A 26,386-nucleotide genomic window follows, 5' to 3' on the forward strand; every position below is an offset into this window, starting at 1 on the left:
TCTTAAAATATAACAATTATCGAACAAATGTTGTTTCAATGCTTTAAGAGAGCCTTTAGAAATCTCTTACTATCAATAGTTATGTTTAGCTTGAAATCTTGTCTTCAAGAAGCCTTTTATTAGACTCCTGTATTGATTAAAGATCTCAATACACACGAGAAGTCAATTATATCCCGACAAATATTGTCAATGTTTTCATGTTGTTATTTTTAGTTTCTCCTGTTTTAAACTTTAATTGGACAATTACAACAATTAATTTTATTTACGTACAAATTATATTTACCAGCTGCCTTTAAAAACTTCCTTTATGAAAACAACATTTTGCCATTTAAAAGGATGAGTGAATTTACTAGAGTAAAGTAAAAGAAAAGCCATTGTCAACGCATATGTTGAGGTTGCCTGGATACCGTTAATTTGATTAGTTTGTAATTACAAAAGGAGCTAAACCGTGCCAGAAGAGCAAACGTCACCTCTACGAATAGTCACACATAAAAGCCAAAAACTGCACCATGACGTCTAAATAATTAAAAGTTTGCTCCATCCGTTCATTTTTCCTTTCTTTCCAAAAGGTAAACTCGTCTGAGGTAGAGGCTGACAACAATAACACTACACGAATTTTGCATTAGAAAAATCGGAGGTTTAAACTCATACAACTGACCAACTGCGATATATCCATTAGGGACGCCATCCGGAATACGAATACATACATACTTAGGTACATATCCATCTTCATATGCCGGTTGCATGGGCCACCCAAAGTTAGTCCAAGAAGGTCGTATAATATACTCTTACAGCATAAGTTCATACAACACGAAACTGGCATGTTATTTAACAGGTATGAAGTGTGAAACATGGCAGCAAAAAAACATTCCCGAGTACACAAAGCTATGTCTGTGTGTGTATGTGTGTGTGTGTGTGTGTATGTGTGAGTATGTTTCTCCGCCAAAAATGTAATGACTTTTTATGCTCTAATCTTTGTTTCCTTGTTTTCCTGTTTCTTGTTGCTTGCTGGTTTTATACACTCGCTGAAAGAGTATTATGAAATTGCCAAGCAAAATGAACTCACATGCTATAAAATTCCTAAGGCAGACCCATGATATCTTGTTATCCTTAATGTCTTATGAATCAGCTAATTGAATATCTATCAAATTCGCCTTAAGCTCACCTTTTGGTCAGTTTATGGGCAATTTCTATCTAAAACCGATTCGAAAGTTGTTATTTTGAGGATATATATCTCAAAGCTTTAATGAGTTTTAGAAGAAAATATTTATACTTAATCTATTTTAAGAGTATTTTGACTTTGTTATGCTGAAATTAGCATCTGAAATCCGTGTGGTTCATTTTCGCTGTTGCTTGTTGTAAAATTGTACCTGTAAAATGTTTTTATCTTTATTTTTTTTGTTTTTTTATTTTTGGTTCTTTTTTTTTTTTTTGGCGACAACGAAAATTGTTGAATAATGGCCAGAGCCACATGTCATTAATTGTTTGACAGTGAAAAGGAGCCGAGAAGGCATCTGGATGCAAATGTCAAGAGCAAATGAAAGAGTTAATGTTCATGTTACGTGTGTGTGTGTGTGTGTGTGTGTGTGTGCGTGTTCACGAATATTTATGTACATACATATATGAAGTGAAAAAAAAACAAGGGAAGAGTACATTAAGTACATTTGTAAGGCACAAAGACATGTGATTCGCATCAAAAAGATTAGGCAAGTTTTGTGCCCATATGTTCTAGATAGACTTCAGATATTACCATAGAAACTTTGCCTATTGAGAGAGAATGATTCGTTACACTGTTGCCCTAGTCTCTTGGAATTGTCAAATTATGCTAAAATGAAAGAAAAATGTTCAAACACAAGAAACTGTGTAAGACCATTCATCACTTACTTCAATTGAACCACAATAAAGTCCAAATAAATTTTCAATAAATTACCGACTTTACGAACTTTTAACAACCTTTGCTTATCTAGAATGAAAAATTCGTCTCTTATCCCTGCCTTGACCTGCTCTGACCCTATCATCCTGCCTGCTGTACCCTGTTCCTTGTTGTGAGCTGCTCTGTTTTCACACTAATTAGTCTAAACAAATTATGGAGATATGATTAATAGCGACCATGGGGGCGGGGGCATGGGCAATCAAGGGCTGATGGCTATTCTGTTGGCTTTTATTTATTAATGCCATCTTGCATATTGAGCAAAATTTATGCAAAACTGCCAATGGGGCCGCAAAGAAGAAATGCCTAAGAAATGCCGATAAATTGGATAAATTCATTATTTTAAAGATATTCTCCTCTATGATTTTCCAAATTGTATTTTTGGCCCTTCCCCACCCCTCCATTCACCTTCCCGCCTGTAATCCACGTGGTGACATTTGCATTTTTGATTGTCACAATATTGCTTGTATTACTTTTTCTGCCATACAAAGACAAAGAAGCAAAACGTGTCGTGTGAATTAAAAAGGTTTTTGGGTTTTGGTTTTTCTGCTATTTTGTTGTTGTTGTTGCTTTATTTTTTATGTTGTCAGTCTCGGTTTGTTTTGCTTTTTGGTTGATGGCTTTTGGTCACCCCGAAAAGTTCAGTAATAAACACGAACGAAATGAAAAAAAAAAAAACAGAAAAATGCCAACCTAAAATAATTTTTAATGCAAATCATTTGCAGAGTGGTCAGTGTGGGGGCGTGACAAGGTTTAATTATGCCAGCTTGTGGTTTGTTTACTGTAAATTTTGCTGCGGTTTTGTGGTATCATTTCGCTTAATTTGTTGTTGAGAGAAAAAAAAAAAAGAAGAAACAGGGAACCGAGACAAAAGCAAAGTTCAAATTACCATAGCACTTCTTTCACTTTTAAGCTATTGTTTATAGTTATCCTGCCCCCGCCTAAAACTCATAGCCCCCCCGCCCCCGCCCCCCGCCAACAACCAAAACCCTAATCAAAAATTCGTGCTTAAGAAGCAACAAAAAAAGATAAAAGCAACTCCCACACAAGAGTAAAGCTGAGCCAAGCAGAGCCGAGCCGAGCAGGACAGGACCTCAGTGGAAGTGACGTGTGCCGCCACACTTAACCTTGGCTATATACGGCTGAGGACACACGCCAGCACTTAAGTTATGAATTAAATTCCTGCCATGAATCCTGCACAGATACCAAAACGGCATCACGATGTTTTCACAACTTTAACCCATAAGCTGAGAACGGGAGAAATTCACAATTTTTAAAAGAGACATTTAGTCTAAAAGAGAGAAACTAAGAGAGAGAGAGAAAGCTCCTCTCTTACTGCCTCTCTCAGAAAGGATACATTTCCATTCAGCAGTGAAATGTTTCCTTTGAAGAGAGCAAACAAGAGCTTTTGTCATCTCTTTCCGTTAAGCTTGAAAAAGGAAACACAAGAAAGAAAAAAAAACAAAAAGAGGTTTGAAATTCAGACAAATGTTTATTGGGTTATTATTAACACACAAATGTCTAAGGATGCCGAACCCAGTAGCCATAATTCAAACAATGCCGAAAAGGGAGGGAAGGGATGGGAGGAGGGAACAAGGAACAATAAAAATGTTGTCGTTTAATACTTTGCCCAATACGAGACTTATCATGTTCCTCACCTTATCGATTCATTAGCCAAATTCGCCGCCTCAGCCTTACGATATTTGGACGATGTCATATAAAGACATTCGAACATTTGATCAGCCTCAGCCGGACTCATGGCATAAACTGCTATCGCACCGGATTCAAAGACACGTGCGGCCACTCCGGGAAAATCCTTATTCACATAATAGGCATAACGGCTGTTAGCTCCTTGTATTGGCTCGGGACTGAGAATTAAAGCCCTATTGAAGTCACTCAAATCAATCTTCCACGGGAACTGGGCATGAAATGTGAGCCGTAGGTATGTAACATTTTCACAATGTTGCGGGCAAGACGTTTTCTTAACACCCAGAATCCTTGACATCAGATCCTTTTGGGTTTCGGCAAGCATTTTTTTACTACGTCCATTGATGATCATAACCGTTCCATCCCGCCACAACCAGGCCAACTGTGCAGACTCGGAACGCTTTTGTAATACATCAATTTCGGGGCAATATATCGAATTATCCAATACACTAAGCAGAGACATCAATTTCATTTGCCGCTTTGTTTGCACTGTACAAAAAGTCCGCACATATTTCATTTCGATACTCATGCGGAAGGGTTCGCTACGTTTTGGTGGACGTCGCAGTATTCGTATCTTTTGCAAACGCTCGCTTGCCGGATGAGGCAATGCCGGCAAGACGAGGGTCCGGCGCAAATCCTGAACGGTTTTGCTACACTGTGCATACCATTTGGAACGCAATCGCTTGGCTTGCGGATCTCGGAACTCTGTCATATTTTGGAGAACATCATCCTCGAAATCGTCAAGCATTTCGACAAACTTATTCTGCCAGCCCGTGTGGTTAACAGGTCGTTTGGGTGAAACAGAGATGGATGGCTTCAATTGCTCCTTGGAGATTTCCATCTCATAATCTATGCCCTGTGGCTTGGCGACAGCGGGCTCAGGCGGCTTTGGTGTGGCACCAGCGACTGAGAAGGCAATTTGCTGCAACTGCTCTGTGATTTTTTGACTGCATTCCTGTAACCATTCCTGATGGGCTGTCTCATCCATGGGCTTTGGTGGTAGCATGGCTAGGTCTTGAATATCCAAAATTAATGGCAGCTCGGGAAGTTCCTCTTCCATTTCGTTTTCCAACTCTTTGTCATCGTCATTGTTGATCATTAATTCCGATTCCAATTGCTGCAAAGTTGATTTAATCGCATCATCGGGCACCACTTTATCATTAATAAGGTCAATAAATGACGCAAAATCCATATCATCTTCGGGTATCGTTTGAATTTGCTCTTCTTGGTGTACGACTGGCTCTTGACTCACCTGAACCTGGGGTATTGGCCAATCTTGGGTTTCTTTTGCTTCTGGCATTTCTACTTCAGCATGAATATCTTTCAGTGGCGTTTCATTAGCTGTCTCTTCGGCAATCTTTTCGACACGCTCTTCATTGGGATCTTCGATGGACACTTCAATAGGATCTTCGATGGACTCTTCGATGATCTCTCCGATTAGATCTTCGATAGGCGCTTCCATGATTTTTTCCATGGGCTGTTGGATGAGATCTTCGATAGGCGCTTCCATGGGTTTTTCGATGGGCTGTTGGATGAGCAGTTCGATAGGCGCTTCCATGGTTTTTTCGATGGGCTGTTGGATGAGCAGTTCGATAGGCGCTTCCATGGTCTCTTCTATGGGCTGTTTGATGAATAGTTCGTTAGGCTTTTCGACTGGCTCTTCAATGGTCTGTTTAATAGACTCCTCGATGGGCTCTTCGATAGGTTCTTCAAGGGGCTCTTCGATAAGCTCCTCGATAGGGTCCTCCTGGCAAGCCTCTTCATTAGGTACTTCTTCCTGCTGCTCATCACTTAGTTCTGTCATTTCAGGGCTCGATTCCTCTTCGCTTTTCGACTCTTCACTAGAGCAAGATGTCTCCTGTGAATTGTCTTCGTCATCATTTTCTGTGGGCTCAGGCGATTTCACTTCCGGAACTAAACCTCTTGGCTTTAACAGCTTATATAAGGTGTCATAATTGGTATCATCCTGTCCCATACTTAACAGCATGTCGAATTCTTCAATGTCGGTTAACGGCTCGTTTAGCAACTCAGATTGAATCCATTCTTTCAAATCAGCATCTTCCTCCACAAGATTATTCTGTTCGTCGTCATTCTCAGAATCATCTGCTTCGTCACAGCTGGGATCTGCATCCTCTGGTGGCTCGGGTGGTGGCTTTTTTTGATAATTCATTTGCCATTTGAGAAGTTCTCGAGCAGCTAGATTGCCCTCGTTATAATCATATACAGGGACTTTGCGCTGCGGCACTCTTTTCTTTAAATATATGCATGACTCTTCCAATCTTTGCTCAGAGCTTTGATCACACATCAAACTAATGGGCCAATTTGCTTCCGTTTGATTGATGCGTCCTTCTTTGACATCCAAGTAGCTTTGCCATATATCCTCCGAGGAGGGCATGGCTATGGCTATGCCAGCATTATCTTCATCTTCATCTCTGTCGTCGAGCTCTTGTTCATTCACTGCGGGCTGCGGATCATCGAGTGTTTCTATTTCCACGTCCAGGACTTTCACGACTTGTTCAGGGCTAATTTTACGAATTTTCGGTGCGGGCGCTTTTCTTCTTCTTGCCTTCACTGCGGGCTTCGGATCATCGAGTGTTTCTATTTCCACTTCAAGGCCTGGCACGACTTGTTTAGAAATAATTTTACGAACTTTCGGCGCAGGCGCTTTTCTTTTTCTTGCCTTCACTGCGGGCTTCGGATCATCGAGTGTTTCTATTTCCACTTCAAGGCCTGGCACGACTTGTTTAGAAATAATTTTACGAACTCTCGGCGCAGGCGCTTTTCTTTTTCTTGCATTCACTGCGGGCTGCGGATCATCGAGTGTTTCTATTTCCACTTCAAGGCCTGGCACGACTTGTTTAGGAATAATTTTACGAACTTTCGGCGCAGGCGCTTTTCTTTTTCTTGCTGGGGCACGTTTCGGTTTCGGTTTCGGTTTGTTTGCTGTCCCTGCAGGTGGTGGCATGTTTTTACCCTGAGCTTCCGCTTCGGCCATTGCAAAGTTCGTAAGAATTTCATCCATAGCAGCCTTCGATATCATCCCTTGCTCTTCATTGCAAGCCGCCGTCAGACTATTGACCGAAAACTAACGTTAGCTCCACTTCAATCATTTATTTGCCGTAGAGCTTACCTCTTCATATCGGAATTCGCCATTTGATTCTCAGCGCTGGCCAAACTATAAGAAAACTCAGATTAGTCAAGGCTTTAAACATGCAAACATATATTTTAAGGATGATCAGAAGAAATCTTAAGAATAATAATAAATGAATAAATTTACAGGGCCAAGATTCCTGGCCTTAGTTATCTTATGACCATCAAAATTGACTAACGAGTTCAACTGCAATAAATAGTTACCTATGTATAATTTGATATATTTTGGCATCAACCCCCCAATCCCCTCCCATCTGCATAACTCAAATTAATTACGGATTTTGCTTTTTAGTGAATAAAATTATTGCAATTTACAAGCTCTTTAAATCAAAACTAATTCACAATATTTCTCTATATAAGTTTGCTCCCAATTATTGATATTGGTATAGATTTCTACGCTTAGAATTTACCGTTCTTCGTTGGCATTCTGTGTTGGCATTCCGGATGGAGATTTAGGTATAACATTTGTCTTCCCATTCTCTTGGGGCTTGGCTTTTCCTCTTCTGATTGGTTTCCTTTCCGGTTTCTTCTTAGTTTCGGTTGTTTTTAATTGTTTTCTTTGATTATTGGCATTCGGCTTTCGTTTGTTTCCCTCATTCGAAACATTCACCTGGGTCTTCACATGGTCCTCAACATTTGATGGCAATGGCAATGGCAATTGCATTGGAGTACCCTCAGTTGGAGATGCTTCGTGCTGTTGGTTTGGCATAACCGTAGTTTCCATTTCTGTAGTTTTAATTAGATATCAAAATGAAAATTTTCCATAAACTTTTTGACAACTGTAACTACAGTGTTGTGTGACAAATTTAATCAGTTGTTTTGTTTTCTTTCTAGTGCTGTAAAAGCTTTCAATTCGCAAATGTCACAAAATTGTTGTAAAATTAATTTACAAAAATCATTGCCTAATTTTTGGCTGCAATAGAAATATTTCTACCACATACTTGTAGATTTTCACATGCATGTTTGTTTGTTTGTTTGTTTCTTTGTTTCTTTCTTTTCTTTTTGGCCGTAAGGTAGTTAAAACTTTTAAATTGAGGGTGGAGTGTTATACTTGCTGGCAAAAGTGCTCTGTCAATGCTCATTTATTGCTAATAATTATAAAAGTTTACACAATTCCCCAAGTGGCATACGTAACAGCAGCAACAACATCAAGAACAACTAACAGACTGTCTCTGTCTCGTTGTCTGTCTATCTGTCTGTCTGTCCGTCTGGAAGCGCACAAAAAAGTTTTACTTTTGGACAAAATGTGTGCAAAAGTTTCTACACATTTTTAGTGTTGGCATTTAGCTCAGATTTCGCTTAAAAATAGTTTTAAATTTTTATTTGCTCTCGAAAAACCCAACCTATAACAATTGTATGTGCCCTGTGTATGTGTGTATGTGTGTGTGTGTATCTTATAAGTCATTTAGCTTTGGCCCTTAGCCAGCTAAAGGTTTTCTTTAGGCAAACAAGTCGAACAAAGCCAGCGCCAAATTGCCTTAAAAGCCTTTTTAGGTCCACAATAGTTTTGCAATGTTTGCGCATAATTATTTAGCCGTGACATAGACAAAAATTTGTCAAATATTTTTCTTGCCAATTATTGCAGGCGGCAAGGGCCGTGTCTCATAGTAAAGGCAATGTGTCCCCCGCCCCCCAACGCCCACATCTCTTTCTATTTTGGCAAAACTTTTATTAGAAACAACTTCTTTTTAGAAAACTTTGCGTTGGCAAATTGAATTTGAGCTCTTTGCGAAAAGTCGTAATAATGCTTTGTTATGCTAGCTTCTACCATCTGCCATGTCAAATCAATTTAAGCAAAAATAACAAAAATATCCATATGACGTCACAATTGAAAGGATATGTAGCTAAATGCATTAAGTTTCAGTTGAAAAGTCAATTAGTATAAAGGCTTTGTTTACCTTTGACAAAATTATTGTGAACTGAACGTTTCTCTGGGAGCTAGGTGACAACAAAAAAGTTATATTCTAGAAAAGTTGACATATTTATCACAGAATTGATGTATGTATATCACGTATCCGCCATGTAGGCAACACACATTCTACAATATGTGGATGAATTCTTTATTTTCCTATTAACTTAATTAAAATGATAAAGTGCATAAAATTTAATTAATTTTAAAATTGACTTTTAAATGTTATCAATATAAACGATAAATAAGTAAATGTCAACAATAATTATGTGGTAAATGTATATTTTTGAATAGAATCATCTGTCCACATTTGAAATTTATTTCTCTATTTATTTCTAATGAACTCAAAAGACATTGAAAATAAATTCTAGAGTCTCATTCCTGTGCTCGACATATTTGTTAGATAAAAGGACACTCAGGTCTAGCAAGTGAGTTAAATCTGTTGACCAGACATTCTTGCATTTTCATGGACAAATTATAGTAGTATCGCCACGATTGCCACTTAAATGGGATCCTTTACTACAGTTTACGTCATTGGCCGCCCACTTTTGCTACGTCTCTCACTGGGCTGGCAATGAAATTCCTAAACCTTTTTTGACAAATGAAACGTGCAACAAACAAGACACAAAAGCAGCTGCATGCCAGACAAGTGCAGGACCTAGCTGTAACTACTTTTCTACTACACTCGTCCATTACACACCTCACCCCACCCCACCACAACCCACCTCAGGTCCTTCCTCATACTTGAGACTGAGTGCCAGCAAAGATTTATGCAATTTACAGGGAATACTACGCTTTATGCGGAACTAAACTGCAAACCGTTTTGAGCAAAGAAATCGTCTGTACACTCGCTCTGGCTCTGGCTCCGGCTCTGTCTCTGGATCTGTCTCTGGCCCTCCACTTCGTCGCTTTCGGAAATGAAGCAAAGTAAAGTAAAGTAAAGTAAAGCAAAGCAAAGCAAGAGCTATGCCTTCTCCCACTCTTAGCACCCAGCTCCTGGCCTCTAACACCGAGCAGACATGTTTTGCCCGGCCGATTCATCGTGGGCCACAGGAGTGAAGGAAAGTGGAGTGAAGTGGAGTCTATTGTGTCTTTTTAATAGACTGAACTGCACTGGATGCCGGGCATCCGGCCTGCCTTGCACTTTGTTTGCCGGCAAACATTTGTGCAGCTTATTAATATGCATGCTGTCTCATTTTCTCACAGCCAGAGAGGCAGAGCGGCAGAGCGGCAGAGAGAGAAAGGGAGAGGATTAGTTGAAAGAGCAGGTGTATGCCTACCCATTCTCTATCTCCTCTACGAGAGTGCAATCAACAAATTTTACTCATATCTTTTAAGCCAAGCGCAAAGTTTTTTGGTCCGTATCGAAAAGTCGTTAGTAAGCTGACCACAGAAAAATGTCAGACCAGGAGGATCCCAACCACTACAGAAATGTGAGATTGCAGTGGGGAAGAAAGAGAGAGAGAGAGTGGGAGAGAGTGGGAGAGAGAAAGATGGGTAAGCGATGGAAGGCTGTCTAAGTTTCGCAATCGTCTTGACGCAGTGCAGGCGGGAAATAAAAATTTAAGTTTACCCTAAGATTTGCACTTGGTTGGCAAAAAAAACTTTTCCCTTAATAAAGTTTTTCCTTAAGACTGAACTCAAGCTTCAGTTTTGGCTTCTGCTTCTAAGTAGATTTATTGGCCATGGCCATATGTCGTGCAAATGAATGAATGGGTTGGTGTGGCAAGTGGGGAAGAGGGAAAGAAGACAGGAAGCCAGAGAGAGAGCCTATATATCCCCACAAATTAGCCTCTAATGGGGTTAATGATTATGCAAAGTCTGTTAAGGAACCCAACACCCAGACACTGATTTAAGCAAATTTATATATATATATATATACATATAGACCCACACTATATGCACATATATATACATATAAGTATGTGTGTGTGTATGTATCATTAGCTTGGCTCAGGCTTTGTTTTAATTTCTATTTCCTTGGGAAAGTCATATTAATTTTCGTCGGAAGTTTTGCAGCACACAAAAGGAAACATTTCCGATTATGCAAAATATTGTCCACAAGTATTCCTAATTAGCACGGTTTGAGTTTCTCATGCCTCTGAACATAGTTTTGACATTAACCAATGAATATATATAAAAGATTTGCCCTAAATTAAATGATCAGTTGGCCAAATTGGTTTTAATGGTAATAAATGTGCGATCTATGTTTTTAATTCTCTAGAAAAATGCTATTTAAAGTTAATTATAGCCTATATGAAGCCTTTTTTAGCCTGACTCTGAGGATCATTACATTATATCAACTTTTGTATACCAACCAAAACTTTCAATATAAATATTTATATATAAAGCATTTTTTTGGATTTCATTGTAAGTTATGTTGTTATGCAAATTCGTGAAAAAAAAAACCGGTTTCTAAGCGATCGTTGGATGTCTTTAGGCAGAACCAGCTAATATCGGCAAATATGCATACACAGGCAGTGTATAAAATAGAGTAGAGAGGGGAGTGAAGTGGAGAGTGGAGTGAAAGAGCAATAACAACGACGACAACCCAATGAAATAGTTTATGGTAAACCGCAATGCGAAAAATGTCACCTCGCAGCAACACTGCGAAGGCAAGTGAACGAAAATATATAGAAGGGAAGAAGGAAATGGCGGAGACTCTCAGAGAAAGAGAGCGAAAGAGTCAAGAAGAAGGATGCTAGGCTAAACAAGTACAAAAGTTGTTTGCGATGCTGTTTGCTGGCTGGCAAAAGACAAACGGAAGCGTCGCCCTATTGGGCAACCGGCAATGACAGACGACGGCGGCGACGGCGACGCCACAATACCGGAAATGAGCCAACTTGGCTGCCATATGAGGCGCAACTTAGAGGCTCACACACTTGCACACTTACACAGAGATATGAACTTTAAACAACTCTATATATGTATATACATTGAAGATGTCACAAATTCCAAATCAGTCATCAAATATGCCTATCATCATTTAACTGGTCACTAAAACTTTATTTCTGCTTAAGTCTAGGAAAATATTTCCCCTAACACTAAATAGACTCCCTGAGTATTTTTTTGTTGTTTTTTGTGTTTTTTTTTTTTTTTTTGTTGTTTGTGTAGCACCTGTAAAATTTTGTTTACTTAACCACTTGTCACTTATGGTCCACGAAGTGGTGGCTCAGTAAATTCTTCATTCTTTGAATCGCAACGCTTGGCATCTGCCTCAGTGGGCACAACATCTTTGGCCAACTCAATTAGTGTATCCAATGGACATTGGAACTCACAGCCCGGTACAGTTAGCTTTTGGGCCGGTGCCTTTGGATCATTACGGAAATAGATTTCCACCCAATGATCGCCAGTTGTCTGATTCTTGTGCAATTCGAATAAAGCCATCACCGAATAGCGTGGCAATTGGCGTTCCCACACCTTAAGGGCGGAGAGAATGTTAACCACTGTGGTATCGTGACCCGTATAGATAAAGAGCTTCCGTTTCTCCGGCTTCAAGGTCTCGTTACGTTTCTCGACCATCTCATCGAACATTTTCTTCAGGAATGGTCCGGCCTTGATCTTTTGCATTTCCGGTGTATAGACATTGTAGATATAACTCTGTTCGGCTAGGAATTGCATCTTCTCTGGGAAATATTTCTTTGTCCAATCGGGCAGCTCTAGACCCCATTCCTGTTCGGCCAATAGAGTTAGATACAAAGATTGCACATCCTCGGGTTCCTTGAACGCTTGTCCAGTAAGTTCAGCCAATTCTTTATACATCTCCAGATAAGGTTCAATTTCCTTTTGGACTTCCGGTAGATCGTAGACTTCGTGCAGAGCCTCAAAATAACGTGGACACGGTGTACGCACAAGCAATAGCTTTTCGATGGAAAAAAAAAAACACAAACAAAGAAATAGGTAACTCAAAACTTAAAAAGAAATTAAGCTCATTTCTGTATAGATGGGCATACGAACCGTATCCTCATTTAACTGCTGTGAGAAGACAGGTATGGGTTGCCAATTATATTTGTTGTTCCACTCCATATCCGTGCCTTTTGGTGGAAAGAAGCTGGCCAATACGGTTTGCATGGTCATATGAGTGCGAGGCACGCCCGTTGCCTGTGCGTGCACCAACTGGAAATAAAGAGGAGAGCCCCCAAAAAACCAAAAACAAAAAAAAAAAAAACAGAGAAAAACGGAATTGAGTGATGGGCCAGCGAGCGAGCTTGAGCTGTGCAATTTGTAAATGTCCGCACTATCAGACAGACAACCCACTCGTTCTGTTCTGTTCTGTTATGTACGGTTCTCCCTACCTCCCTACTCCCTTACAGAAACGTAGAGGAGGTTCGTTAGTAGCAGTACTCACATCTGGACTGTAGTAGGGTGCCAGAAATTTGCCATAACGCTTACGCAGCCAACTACCAATGCTGAAGAGTTCGCGTTTGCCATTCTAACGTGTTGGAGTCGAGTTGAGGCGAGCATTGGACGAGCAAGCGAACGCGTTGATTTATTGCAGCAGTATGGAGCAGGAGCAGGAGTAGGAACAGCAGCCGGAGTCGCAGTCGGAGACGGAGTAGAAGAATCCAGAGCAGCACGTGAGACAACAACGAATCAGGACACCAGACAGTAGGAAAAATAAGAGAAAGACACAGACCGAGAGAGAGAGAGAGAGAGAAAACGAGAGAAATGTTATAAAATAAAATAACAAAATGCCTGGTATTTTTGCAATGCATAAACATATGCATATGTGTATATGTTAATGCAACACTTGCCACAGAATTGCCACCAGTCGCCCCGCACCGCAGCCCTCCCCGCCTTTGCTTGCTTGCTACTCTCCTTTTACCCCAGCAAAACATTTGCATTTCAATTTATTTAAATGCTTAGCTGGTCGTACTATGTTAGTGTAGAGGAAGAACTTTTCGTCGTCAACGATTTTTCTTCTTCTCCACCATTTTCTCGTTTTTTTTCGTAGGTACTCACATTTGTTATTTGTCCCCAGCCAAATGGATAGAAGGTCTCATTTCCATGAGGGTCCTTGGGATATGTATCCGCCGGTGTTCTTGGCCCATGTCGGAATACCTGTAATTACAAAAACAAAAACCAAAACACACACTTTTAAGCCATTCTCAGCTTGTCTATAATTAGTCAATTTGCCCTTCTTTTTGTTCACACGCGCCTCTGATAAGACACCCCAATCCCCACTCATACCCACCGCCCCCTTGGTTCTAATCATCGCTCTGGATTACACAAGTTTAGTTTTTTTAGCGAAAGCTTTAAACAATTTATTTTTAATTACAAGCTGATACGGGAGAGCAAAAACAAAGGTCGCCCGTGAATCTGGCAAATTAACTCTCCAAGTCAATCAAATTCAGCTTTGGGTAGACCAGCAAAAAAAAAAAACGGAAAATAAAAACAGAAAATAAAAACAAAATAAAAAAAAAAGTGCGTCGCAGTTCGTGGACAGCGTCTGGTTGTTTTTTTACACTGTTTTTTTTTTTTCGTTTTTGGCTGATTGTACTATGCATAATTAAAAACCAGATTTCTTGTTTTATTATTATTTATTTATTTTTGTTTAAATTTGTTATTTTCAAAATGAATGAATCGTGCAAAGAATCGTGCAATAAATTACTATTTCTAGTCGTAATTATACCCTTTGCAGAAGGTATTATAAAATGGCTAATGAAACATACAAATGTTTGGAGATATCTATATAGACTACACTCTCGATTAGACAACTTTCCCTCTCTCTTTCTCTCTAGATCTCATCCTATACAAATACTATTCCTAGTATCAATACTATCAAAAGTAACATACTTACAAATCACTGGCAAGAAAAGTTTCATCAATTTCAAGGCCTTTAGGTTTTAACAAAATATTCTGCGTAGATATAAAGATTTATTAACTTTTCGTAATTAAAAGTATTTAATTTATCGTAGGGGATATTCCCATCGATTTAGTATGGATCTATTTTTGTATTAATTTTATATGACATAATATAAAAATGTTAATACACAAATTGTTGAGTACTTATCACCTACCAGTTACTGTCTGATAATATTATATACCCTAACCCAAATCAAAAAAAAGGTTCACCTAACTTTGTCAAGTACTTTGGCCAAAATGAACTCATTTTCTATTCATCTGAATCAATCATTTTCGTAAGAAGGGTATACAAACATTCGCTAATTTAAACTAATTATCGTACCTGATGTGATGTACAATAATTTACGAAAATCAACAAAAGAAAGAACAAAGCGTAACACCAAATTATTTATATTATTATTTTTTTTTTTTTTTGGTTTTTGGGTTTTTTGTTTATATTGCGTTATCATCAGAACTGTTTGGCGTGCATTTCTTGTTGTTGTGGAGTAAATGTCAATGTCGTTTCAATGTTTATTTTAAATTAAATACTGTAATACATGCATATACATTCGTAATCAGCTGTTTGCTGGCTGTGAAAATCAATGTTTTGTTTCAATCAATTCTATCAAAAGCACACACGACTAATTACACAATCCAACAAAAGTCTTAAATATTGAAGCCGAAATAGAATCGAAATCGAAAGACAATAATGCTAATGTAGACTATACATATATAAAAAATTAAACATCAAAGGCTTGCTTTTGTTTCTGACTCGTTTTATTAAAACATAAATTAGTTTATTTTCCAAGTGCTTTTGAAATTGAAACTAATATTGACTTTATATAAACTATCTGAAAGGGAAAACAAACCCATTGGAAATGTTTATATAGAAACTAACAAGACTTTCGATATTAATTTCAATTTCGAATAATTTATTTAGAGTTAAAAATCAAAGCAGGGCTAATATTGTTGGTGATTACAACTTAAGTTCACATCCAACACAAAATTTATGGTAAATAAAGATAACATTCTCTACACGGAAATTATTCTTGACAAATGAATTTAAAAACCGGAACCGAATTCTTTAAATAACATGATGATATACCCTAACAAAAAGTAAACAAATATTTGTATTATTACATTGATCATGTGATCAATGATTGTAAAAACATTTGGAAAGTATTTTTAAACAAACATATTTTAAATTAAAGATCAACATCTGTAACTAAGTCAATCGTTCTCTATTTGACTGCCTGATTGTCTATTTGAATAGTTTCTAAAGCTATCTAGGGGAGTGGAAGATGTTTTCCCTTACAAATGTAGATCACAGGGATCAATACAATTTGGTTTCTTGAACTTGAGATGTCAATAATTTAGACCCTAAGCTGACTCTATATTCTAGAACATCACATAGTCGGTGAACCGATTTCTCAGACTATGGAAAAAGAAAAACCTGTGTCTGCTTTAATTGAGAATTCGTTTTCGCTTAGTCCACACTTACCACATGCAACAGTTCCAGTGTTGACTTATCGGTGGCGGGATCTTTAATGTCGTATATTTTGCCCGTTGATGATTGTGTGCTAATGCACAAGATCACCAGCAATGCCAATGCAGCTAATCCGCCCGTCATTGCTAGACAATGCCTTCGAGTGAAATGCGAACGCGGCATTTTCGTAGACGCGCTTTATATGTTCGGAGATGTTGGGCCGTGACGTGACTTCAGAGAGACGTGAAATTCCAGTTTGAACTCAACGGAGATTCGACTTGGAATGGTCTCTTCGGAGGTTGTTTAAACTTTTTTTTTTGATTTTGTTTTGTTTTGGTTTTTTTTGGCGTTTGTTTTGATTTTATTTCGGATTCTCGTATTTTAATTATGCTATAGAAACAAAAACAAATAACTGAAAACCAGTTAATTCACCATTATCTCAGCAAAACAACATAAAAAAAAAAAAACAAAAAAAAAAAAAACAAACGAGTTTTTGTGAATATCGTTGTTTTTTTTTTCAAGTGTATTTTGGGCATCCGAACGTTATCAGTCATGATGTTCTGCCCTATCCTATCCTTGCCTAGCCGGCATTAAAAGTGTAATAGATGATATTCCGGGCAACAAAGTTAACTTTATGGTGCTTACTTTACCGTGCACTGTCAACAAAAAACTGAACCCTAAAAACCATATTCATTCTTTTATCATTCCATTATCGCCAAAATGCTTTCGTCACCGTCGTCGTTGCTATTGTTGTCGTTTTACTTTTGCCCACAATCGTACCATGAGGGCACATTCATTTCGAGCAAACGTCTGTGACACATACAGAGAAAGATATCTATATATTTACGATCAGCTGATTAAATATAGATATAGACCAAGTTACCGCCCTCGTCTTAACTCTAAAAAAGCTATCAAGCTAAAAGCTTTCTTTTCAAAAGAATTATAATGAATCAAACGAATATATATCATTGAGATTCCACAAGTGGAAGATATAATTCCATTTGCATTCGCAAGAGTATTGAGCATTCGGCTATGTAAAGTGGAGCTGGGACCTCAGTATATTATTATTACTACTTTTTATTGTTATAATTCATTCTCTGTCTATAGTGGGTGTTTATTTTTTTTTTTTTCGTTGGAGCCGTAACTGATCGTACATTGAGCGAACAATGCCGAAACATTTCGCAGGCGTAATTTGTGTTCACATACATTTATATGTGGATGTGTATACATTTATGATATATAGTATATATATATATATATATATATATATATAGAGGCGTCTAGTCCGGTCTGGACTGGTCTTCTTTGCACTTCGTCACTGCGTGTAATCGATGCTGTAATAAATCTCTGGCTTGTCTTTTTCGAATCAAACATGTTAATTGCCCTTTGTGGTAATTAATACGTTGCATACATACATATATGTATATTAAACATTTGCTTAACGAAATCAAATTTACATATCCAGATGGTTTTTAAATGTATTAAACTGCTCATGAATGTTTCAATTTGTTAGGGTATTATGGCTAGATAAAGTGAAGTTCAAACTTTTCGATTGAGAATTTGCCACAATTTCGTATGTCTTTGGATTTTCTTGTGGAAAGAGACAGAGAGGGAGTGTGTGTGTGTGTGAAGAGCATCTCCTAGTCGACTTTCTCAAAAGTTCATTGCTGATAGCTACGATGAACGATATATTATACATGCAAAGATTTAATAACCCAACCTCTTGACTTAAGGTTAAACACAATCTGTTTCATTAGCTTATATTAATTGATGAAGCGGCAAGTTTGAGCATAAGAATAAATTTATTTACACACAAGTTGTTGTGTTTTATGACCTAGTGATGTGTAAAATGCGAAAAAACAAATAAGTGAAATTAGTTTAATTTACCCATTCCAACTTACCAACCCCAGAATAGAAAAAAAACCATTGTATTATAGATTCTGATTTTATTTACTAATGATAACTGATTCTTGCACCTTCAATTGTTCCCTTGGCAGTGCAGAGTTGTTCGTAGGGGGCATCAGGTAATACATTTTGCGATAATTCTTGTATTTTTTCCAATGGACATTGCTTACCACAGCCGGGTACTTGCATTTGCTTCAACTCTCCATTGGGATCATTTTGGAAATAAATCTCTACGAAATATTCATCTGAATCGTTTCTTTGATGCAACTCGAATGCAATTAAAGCCGAGAAACTTAACATTTCATCTAGCCAAATATTGAGGGCAGCTAATACATTTGCTATAGTCCAATCATGACCACACATAATGAACATTTTTCTATTCGTGGGTTCCAAAGTGCCAGCCACTTTGGCCTGCATTTCCTTAAACATGTGATCCAGGAAATAGCCTCCCTTTAGTTTCCTTAACTCCAGGGTATATGCATCGTATTGATACGATTTCGCTGCCAGGCTACGCATTCTGTCTGGATAATAATCCTTCGTCCATTGCGGCAATTTCAAGCCGTAAGACTGTTCGGCATGAAGGGAAATAAATACATTAGTCACATCATGGGCATAGGTAACATTTAGACCTGTGATTTCGGTCAGTTCTTGCAGTAGTTTTGAGTTATCTTCGTGTAGTTTTTTAACTTCGGGAAAATTCATGACCTCTCTTACGGCTTCATCGTAACGTGGACATGGCACCATTTGTCGTAGTCTCTGGAATTTATCAACATGTCTATTAATTGTCAGGAATATTCCATAAATTTCCAACATTTTACCAAATCATTTTCCTCACGATCCATATAAATCGGTATAGGTTGCCAATTTAACAAGTAACTCCATTCCATTGGCGTGTTTTCGGGAGGAAAAAAGCCGGCAAGTAACATTTGTAAGGACATTAAAGTACGTGGCGATTCCGTGGATTGAGCATGAATCATCTAAAGTAATTAAAATCATATTTTGACATATCTTTTTATAATTCATTCAACTTACATCCGGCTTATAGTAGGGCTCCAGAAAGTCCTTATAACGTTGACGCAACTGTTTACCTATTTTATAGAGTTCCACCTTACCTGACTGTAAAAAGTTGTTAGTTAGTTCACTTGAATTGTTTTCATTACTCACATTGGTCAAATGACCCCAACCATAAGGCTCGTAGGTATTATTTATATGGGGATCTTTTGGATAAGTATTTACTGGAGTTCTTGGACCATGACGAAACACCTAGACAACAAAGAGTAATAAAAAATGCATATTAATAATTATCAATTCCTTCAACTACTTTATTAAGTAAAACATTGTAATCGAATTAACCCACAAACATAATCATTAGTTTATCTTAGTTTGTTCCCTTAATCTATCTAACTTATTTGAGTTGCTAATAGAAAAACAAAGATAAATGTTACTTAGCTCTAAGTCACTCACATATTCTTTTATGGCTTAATAAGTTTATTCGTTTACTAGGGCAAACAGTCAGGTAAATGAACTATAATTTCTTTTTCACTAATTTGGCAACTTCACTGATCAACAGGGCCGGATTTAGGCGCCCACTTGACCACCCATAAGTCCCGCCCTGCTGAATAAGTTAATAGAAATTAAAAATTCAACTATGGGAACTGCAACCTGGTATGCCAGTACCTTCTCATTGTGAAAAGCTATAACAATTTGTTGCAAATTTTATTAACAATAGGCTTTAATTAAGTTTTCTAGGGAACTTAATTTCACGACACGTGTTTGCTTTTTTCCCGAAATTTACCCACTTCTCAGAAGACTCACATAAACTTTCAGTTTGATTTCGCTTAACTTGTCACTTATTTGCCATTGCTTTAATTTTAAATGTTGCATTTACCACATGAACTAATTTCAATGTTGAATTGGTATCACCGGCTTGGATCTGGAACTGGATCTTGGTCTGTGTCTGGTTTTGTATTGACTCGATTGACTCGATTGAAGGCTTGTCCAACGACGGAACTATTGCCGCTTTAGTGGTGAATGCTAGCCACCAATGGGGCCAGAATATGAATATGAGCGAAGCGAACCTCATTGCAATAATGTTCTTTTTATTATTATTGTTATTATTAAATGGGTTTTTTCTCTTTTTTTTTTTGTATTTGCTGGCAAGTTGGCCCGGTGCAATTGCCTTGAGGTCTCGGTGTCTAATGCCCACTTCAATAGAAGTGAATGCTGCTTTTAAACTGAGATTATGTAGAATTTTTTTTGCTCAGATAAGAATAGATGAGAGAGGTTCAATAGCCGTCATAAATTTGCTACAATATGAGAGCTCTAGATGACAATGATTTATTAAAAAAGAAATAAAAATACAAAAATTTATAATAATAATATAATAAAGTATGTTCATATAATTTGGTTTTGCTTGCACATTTCCCACAGTTGTAATACTGAAATTGCATTCTTCAGTTGAACTATATCTACCGTCCAGCATTCTGATCGATTCGACGTGGTGGCGGTTCCACGAAATTGGCACTATGGGCACGACAACGCTGCTCCATGGGGTCATTTGGTAGAACTTCCATACTCAATTCCACCAGACGATGCAGTGGACATTGTCGATCACAATTTGGAAGCTTCAACTGCTCTAGGCACCCATGTTCATCGTTACGCAGAAAGATCTGAGAATTAGGAGAAAAACATCGCCTTGATAGTTTCATCACAATTGTTTTACTCGCACTCATGCTTACCTCGACATAGTGTTGGCCCGTTTTTAAATTCTTGTGGGTCTCAAATATGGCCATAACACCAAATCTTGGCATTTGACGTTGCCATATGCCTAGGGCAGAAAGAATGTTACCAACTGTCCAGTCGTGTCCCGTATAAATGAACATTCGTCGATCTCTTGGCTCTAATGTGGCCTCCGCCTTTGCTGTCATTTCGGCGTACATTTTCTTGAGGAAAGGTCCGCCCTTAATCTTTTGCATCTCCTTGGTGTAAGCATTATACACATAACTCTGTTCAGCCAGAAATTGCATGCGTTCGGGATAGTAGGCCTTTGTCCAATCAGGCAGCTTGTAGCCAAATGCTTCTTCGGCCTGAAGAGTAATATACAGGGAATTGACATCTTCGGCATTGCGAACTCGCATTCCTGTAAGTTTTGTGAGTTCCTTAAACATTTCTTCATAGGGTTTCTGTTCGGCTATCACTTCGGGACGTTTGAGAACCTCTTCTCGGGCCTCAAAGTAACGTGGACACGGTGTGCGAACCAAAAGAAGCTGCAAATGAAATGCTTAGACAAATCACCACAAAAAGTGTTTGTAAATATCATACCGAATCCTGATCTAGTGGCTCGGAAACAATGGGAATGGGTTGCCAATTCAGCTGTTGGCTCCATTCCATTGGTGTGCCATTCGGTGGGAACATGCCGGCCAATGTGGTTTGCAGGGACATGAGGGCTCGCGGTGAGGCAGTTGCTTGGGCATGAAGTCGCTAGCAAATAAACGAAACAAAATGTTCAACAAAAGACACGAGGGCAAAGGAATTTGAACTTACTTCAGGCCTATAGAAGTCACCCATAAAATCACCATATCGATACTTTAGCCAACGACCCATTTCATAAAGTTCACGTTTACCGGACTAAAAGTACAGAAACATGTTGTTGTAATTCCACGGCACATTAATCAACTCCCTCATGAACTCACATTGGTCACGTGCCCCCAACCTGTGGGTTGGAAACCATTTTTTATATAAGGATCATTTGGATATGTGTCCACTGGTGTTCGTATGCCATGTCTAAACACAATATGAACCAATTCCAATTTTGAATTTGTGGTATTTGGTTGAGTTTTGAAACATTTCGCATTTTGCCAATCAATTTCGTCTTCTTCTTTTTGGCCAAAGCTGGTAAACACTATAATGCATAATACAATTGCCGTCAGTATGCCGCAGCATGTGAAAAATAATTGTCTACGAGTCCAACGACCGAATATCATAATTGTTTTCGATAAATAAAGAAACGCACGAAAAGATGTCAAGTGAAACGAAAGTTATCTCAACGAGTCAAGCGGGCGACGTGTGCATTTAAGCGTCTAAAGTTGATTTGAGACCTAGGCCGCTAGATACGGGGAACTTAAGAGACAAATCTATATCAAATTGCTTTGTTTAGCTGCTTTAGTTGCTGTTTTAGTTGTTGCTGTTCTACTGACAGATAGATCAACAAAATATTTTCAGTGGAAAACACAAACGGTAAGTCCAATTAATCGGACAATTTCTCATTGAAATGTATAATTATGATTTATTTACAGAGTTATCCATGCCAATACCGCTCAATTGGCTAACTCGTTCATAGGCATTTCTTCAGTTAGTTTTAGTTTAATACCCTAGCAAAATAAAAAGGGGGTATATCGGCTGTGTGGAGTGGCTTGCAAATCATCATATGTTAAACAAGTTACCAAAACTATAAAAATTTTAATCACTGAACTATAATTTACCTGCAAATAATTTGTTATCATGTATACGACATGTTGTTCTTAATGTGTTTTTTGGCAAGGGCATTTAAACATCGACCTAAAACAGTTTAATTATTTGATTTTCATTTTCTTTTGACTTAAAGCCTTTGGAATTTGATTTACAACTATTTAATAGTTTGTATTGTCTTAAACACTGGGTCACAAATATTAAGCAATGTTTATGAATCTAATCTAAGCGTATTATATATGTATGTATATAAATTCTATAAACATCAAAAAGTTATCTAAGAAATTATAAAACAGTTTTAAAGAGAAATGTATGTCAATTGAATCATCATAACTTTTTGCTTTTTGTTTTTCTGCATTGTATTCATTATTTTATCCACTGTGCGTGCAATAAATAACTTTGAGACAACTTGTGCGCTAATTATTTGCTGGTACACCAAATGCTTGCACTCACTGTGACACTGAGCTCCAATGTTTGGTTGGTTTGGCTTGCCGCATACATAATCATTTTTCCTGTATTGCCAAAGTATTTGCACAAATTATTTCACTTGAAACAAAAATACAAAATAGTATGTGACTTTATGACAGGGTCGGCCTGTCATACATATATAATTTTTTTTTTTATATTATATTTGCACACTTTATTCCAGTTGACACAAAAGATAATGAATATATATGAGTTTGCATTCTCCTAGCAAATGGCAATTAAGTTATCTCAGTCAGAATAGTAAAAACACTTAGATAGATAGCCAACCCTCCAATCGCTAGTAGTCCGCTCCTGGTTTATAGATCTCGCTTATAAACTGCATTGGTTTAAGGCCACTTCGAATTTCTACACTTGAATTTTGTGCTGTGGCTTTAATTGCCTTAAATTAAAACACAAAAATGTTGAATTAACGTTAACACAGTTACGCGAGCCTCTTTTCTGAACTTCCGAAATATATGTAATTAACTATTGTTTCAATAATTATTTTTTTTAGTTTTAGTTTTTTCCATCCACCCCGTATAATTTGTGTGTACAATAGATTCTGGGTCTTAACACTTGTGCAATAAATTTGTTCTACCTTTTGTCTATTAACTTGAGATACATATAATCGGCAGAGAATGCAATAGAGATTTCAATTGCATCAGCTATAGTTTTTTTTTTTTGTATAATTATTTTAAATATTTTTTAAACAAGACCTTGTACTCGTAATTGGTGAAAGTTATATTCATTTCTAGGAAACATTGTTTCTGATTATTTGATTAAAATTAGCTGATTAATAATTCTTCTTTAATGTAATCATATAAAATTACACATTTAGAACCATTTAAACGGTCTGTTCAGCCTTTTTGTGTTTGGATTTTTCCCCTTTTTTTTTTTTTGCTGCTGTCATTTGTCAGGCCATGGCAATTGAACTATAATCGTTGCTGACTTTTGCCATTAGTTTATCGTTTTGGGCACACACACACACACACACACACACAGTCATAGACATGGAATTCGAATCCACGAATCGAATCGAATCCCATATTCATCCTGTGCCCCCTGTAAAATTGTTGCCAAAAATCATTGTCGTTGTTCCGACTTTACGACGACCGCCAGACGACGAGTCGGACAAATGCTTTTGTCTCATTGACAATGCCACATGACACGCCCCCGTTCCCGTTATGCCCATCTTCTTTGCTCCTTTACTCACTGTCTCTCTCTCTCTCTCTCTCTCTCTGTCTGTTTGTGTCTATGTGTGCGTGTTTAACTACGCGTATACGTGATTTTTTTTACAGCTAGTTTTTTAGCCATTTCAGTTACGACAAAAAAATAGCAAAAAAACAAAAAAAAATTTGTTCGTACAAATCTTTGACAATTGCCCCATCGAGAACTATTTTGCAATGCGCCAAATCGTATAAATTTTCCCAGACATTCGCGTGGCAACGTTTTGTGTTCGGACAATTATGCGATTATTTCACAAGAAATTCACTCCGCCCCCTCTCCACACCCCTTGAACACAAATCACCACCCAAACAATACCATCGACCCCTAATCCCGCTACTATCGGCAATAGTTTCTCATCGTAATTGCTGGTCTAATAAATATTAATGTATAAAAAAGATGTTTAGAGGAGAATAACATTTTATAATTCGGCGCATGGACAAAAACTACTCGAAAGTAAAGGCATTAAATAAAATATATACATATATCTCTATCTATATATAAATTGTGAAAAATTCTGAGTATTGTTTTAAGAATATGTTTAATTAACAAAAGCCAAAAGTATAAATGATTCAGCCTAAAAGTATGCTGCAGATACTTGAGTTTTAACTATCACCACTCGAAGCTCTTATTTCTTTTAACCTTTTGTTAGGCCCTTTGCACTCTGATTGCTTTCAAAAATCTAGCTCGTAAACAAAGAAAACTCTTTTGGCCAATGAACTTAACCACGATTGAAGTTACTTCTAAGAATGTTTATGGCTAACAGGACAACAGTTCTTCCATTCCTACACTCGTCCCAAAAGTGCAGCCAAGCCAAAATAAAGTTTTGTTTGGAACACATCAGTAATGAGTTTGCTGAATTTTCCCAAAAAAAAAAACACCGCTTGAAGCTTTTCAAGTGGTGCAGAACGAAACCCATTTGATTTTGGGGCCTTCACATTTATCTCTTTAACTAAACAAAATGAACTGAAACGTTATTGGGTCATTGCAATTTATCGTTAAAATGTTTTGTTTTGTTGTTGTTTTCGCCATCTTTTTATTTACAATTTTACACTTTATTAACTTGTTTCTCATACCTCAAATAATCACAGATATACATACATACATAGATTTGTTTGTATGCATATAATTCTGTACTGATTATCGCTTATTAATGGGATTTATTTTCGTTTTGCTTGGTTAAATAGAACGCGCTCATGTTTCGTAAAGCTTTTCACAGCAAATTATAACAAATTATCCATATAATTACTCTTTAATGGCTACACTCCTGCCATCCCTTTCTGTCCACCATCAAAAAAGAAGGAAAAAAATAAACTCGTCTACGCTCATTTCACTTCACTCTTCACCTTGTCTCTTCACTCGACAAACGCATCAATGCAAAGTAAAATTGTGTGTAAAAAATGTGATAATTAACTTAAGTCCTCTGGGAATCGAAGTTGAAAGGGATACAAAAAGTGAATGTACATATGCATATTCAACATGTATATGTGTATGTATGTATGTATGTGTGTGTGTGTATAATAAAAACAAACAGTTGAACAAACACCAGTATATATGTATATGTATGTATGTATACCCTTTTACATAAATATATTTATATACACATACCTACTTACAATATGTATTTTTGTATTCTTGCATTTGTTTGTTTCTGTTTCCCTGTAGGTGTATATACCTATATATGTATGTATGTGTGTATATTAACCCATTGTCAGTTAATTATATAAATTATCATACAAACACATTGCACACATGTGTGTGTGAGTGCGTGTGTGCGTGTCTTCTTCCATTTCCTGTCAAAACGACACATAAAACGACTTCGCACACATCAACAGAAAGGTGAGTCTGTACTTCTCACAGAAAGCCTAATAATATGTAGGTAATGTTAATTTTAATAAATTCCTCTCCTTAAATTGACAAATGGTTACAATCTAGAAGTGCTAGCACATTCTTTTGAAAAGCTCGCATTGGCCCCATTTAAATCATTTTAAAGTATAATTTTATCAACACTAAATAAAAATGAAAAGCTTGTTTTGCCTTTCTCTTGTATATCTTCTGGGTTTGGTTTCTCTAGTGCACATCTTTCAAAGTTAATTTGCTTTGCCATTAACCATAGACATTTAAAGGTGTTTAGTTCTTAGCCAACTATAGTTAACGATTACAACAACATGCCAATTTTAAACTAATTCTAATTAAGCGATTACAACCAATGTTACATTTATGACAAGATAGTTTCAATGTTCTTCAAACAAATAGTAAGTAATTAGCCAAGTCTGAGACTATAGAATAGGACCCTTGG

The 26,386-nt window shown here is 37.4% G+C and overlaps 4 protein-coding genes across 4 annotated transcripts; all 4 read right to left on the bottom strand.

Moving 5' to 3' along the window:
* Positions 1 to 3,435: 3,435 nt before the first annotated feature.
* Positions 3,436 to 7,590, bottom strand: LOC6643017 (titin). The gene is made up of 3 exons (XM_023176224.2): positions 7,198 to 7,590; positions 6,768 to 6,812; positions 3,436 to 6,708 (listed from the first exon to the last, which is right to left on the bottom strand). Exons 1-3 carry the CDS (start codon positions 7,509 to 7,511, stop codon positions 3,585 to 3,587), a joined length of 3,483 nt encoding a protein of 1,160 aa, XP_023031992.1. The 5' UTR covers positions 7,512 to 7,590; the 3' UTR covers positions 3,436 to 3,584.
* Positions 7,591 to 11,682: 4,092 nt separating this feature from the next.
* Positions 11,683 to 16,317, bottom strand: LOC6643018 (venom acid phosphatase Acph-1). The gene is made up of 5 exons (XM_002065753.4): positions 16,042 to 16,317; positions 13,659 to 13,757; positions 13,045 to 13,128; positions 12,654 to 12,812; positions 11,683 to 12,557 (listed from the first exon to the last, which is right to left on the bottom strand). Exons 1-5 carry the CDS (start codon positions 16,207 to 16,209, stop codon positions 11,847 to 11,849), a joined length of 1,221 nt encoding a protein of 406 aa, XP_002065789.2. The 5' UTR covers positions 16,210 to 16,317; the 3' UTR covers positions 11,683 to 11,846.
* A 1,635-nt stretch (positions 16,318 to 17,952) lies between these two features.
* LOC6643019 (venom acid phosphatase Acph-1) lies at positions 17,953 to 20,099 on the bottom strand. The gene is made up of 5 exons (XM_002065754.3): positions 19,820 to 20,099; positions 19,096 to 19,194; positions 18,964 to 19,047; positions 18,750 to 18,908; positions 17,953 to 18,687 (listed from the first exon to the last, which is right to left on the bottom strand). Exons 1-5 carry the CDS (start codon positions 20,012 to 20,014, stop codon positions 17,980 to 17,982), a joined length of 1,245 nt encoding a protein of 414 aa, XP_002065790.1. The 5' UTR covers positions 20,015 to 20,099; the 3' UTR covers positions 17,953 to 17,979.
* A 226-nt stretch (positions 20,100 to 20,325) lies between these two features.
* LOC6643020 (prostatic acid phosphatase) lies at positions 20,326 to 22,036 on the bottom strand. The gene is made up of 5 exons (XM_002065755.3): positions 21,624 to 22,036; positions 21,475 to 21,558; positions 21,253 to 21,411; positions 20,670 to 21,197; positions 20,326 to 20,600 (listed from the first exon to the last, which is right to left on the bottom strand). Exons 1-5 carry the CDS (start codon positions 21,912 to 21,914, stop codon positions 20,400 to 20,402), a joined length of 1,263 nt encoding a protein of 420 aa, XP_002065791.1. The 5' UTR covers positions 21,915 to 22,036; the 3' UTR covers positions 20,326 to 20,399.
* Positions 22,037 to 26,386: the final 4,350 nt, after the last annotated feature.

This window comes from Drosophila willistoni, assembly GCF_018902025.1.
Source record: "Drosophila willistoni isolate 14030-0811.24 chromosome XR unlocalized genomic scaffold, UCI_dwil_1.1 Seg41, whole genome shotgun sequence".
In the NCBI taxonomy this organism is placed as follows: Eukaryota; Metazoa; Arthropoda; class Insecta; order Diptera; family Drosophilidae; genus Drosophila; species Drosophila willistoni.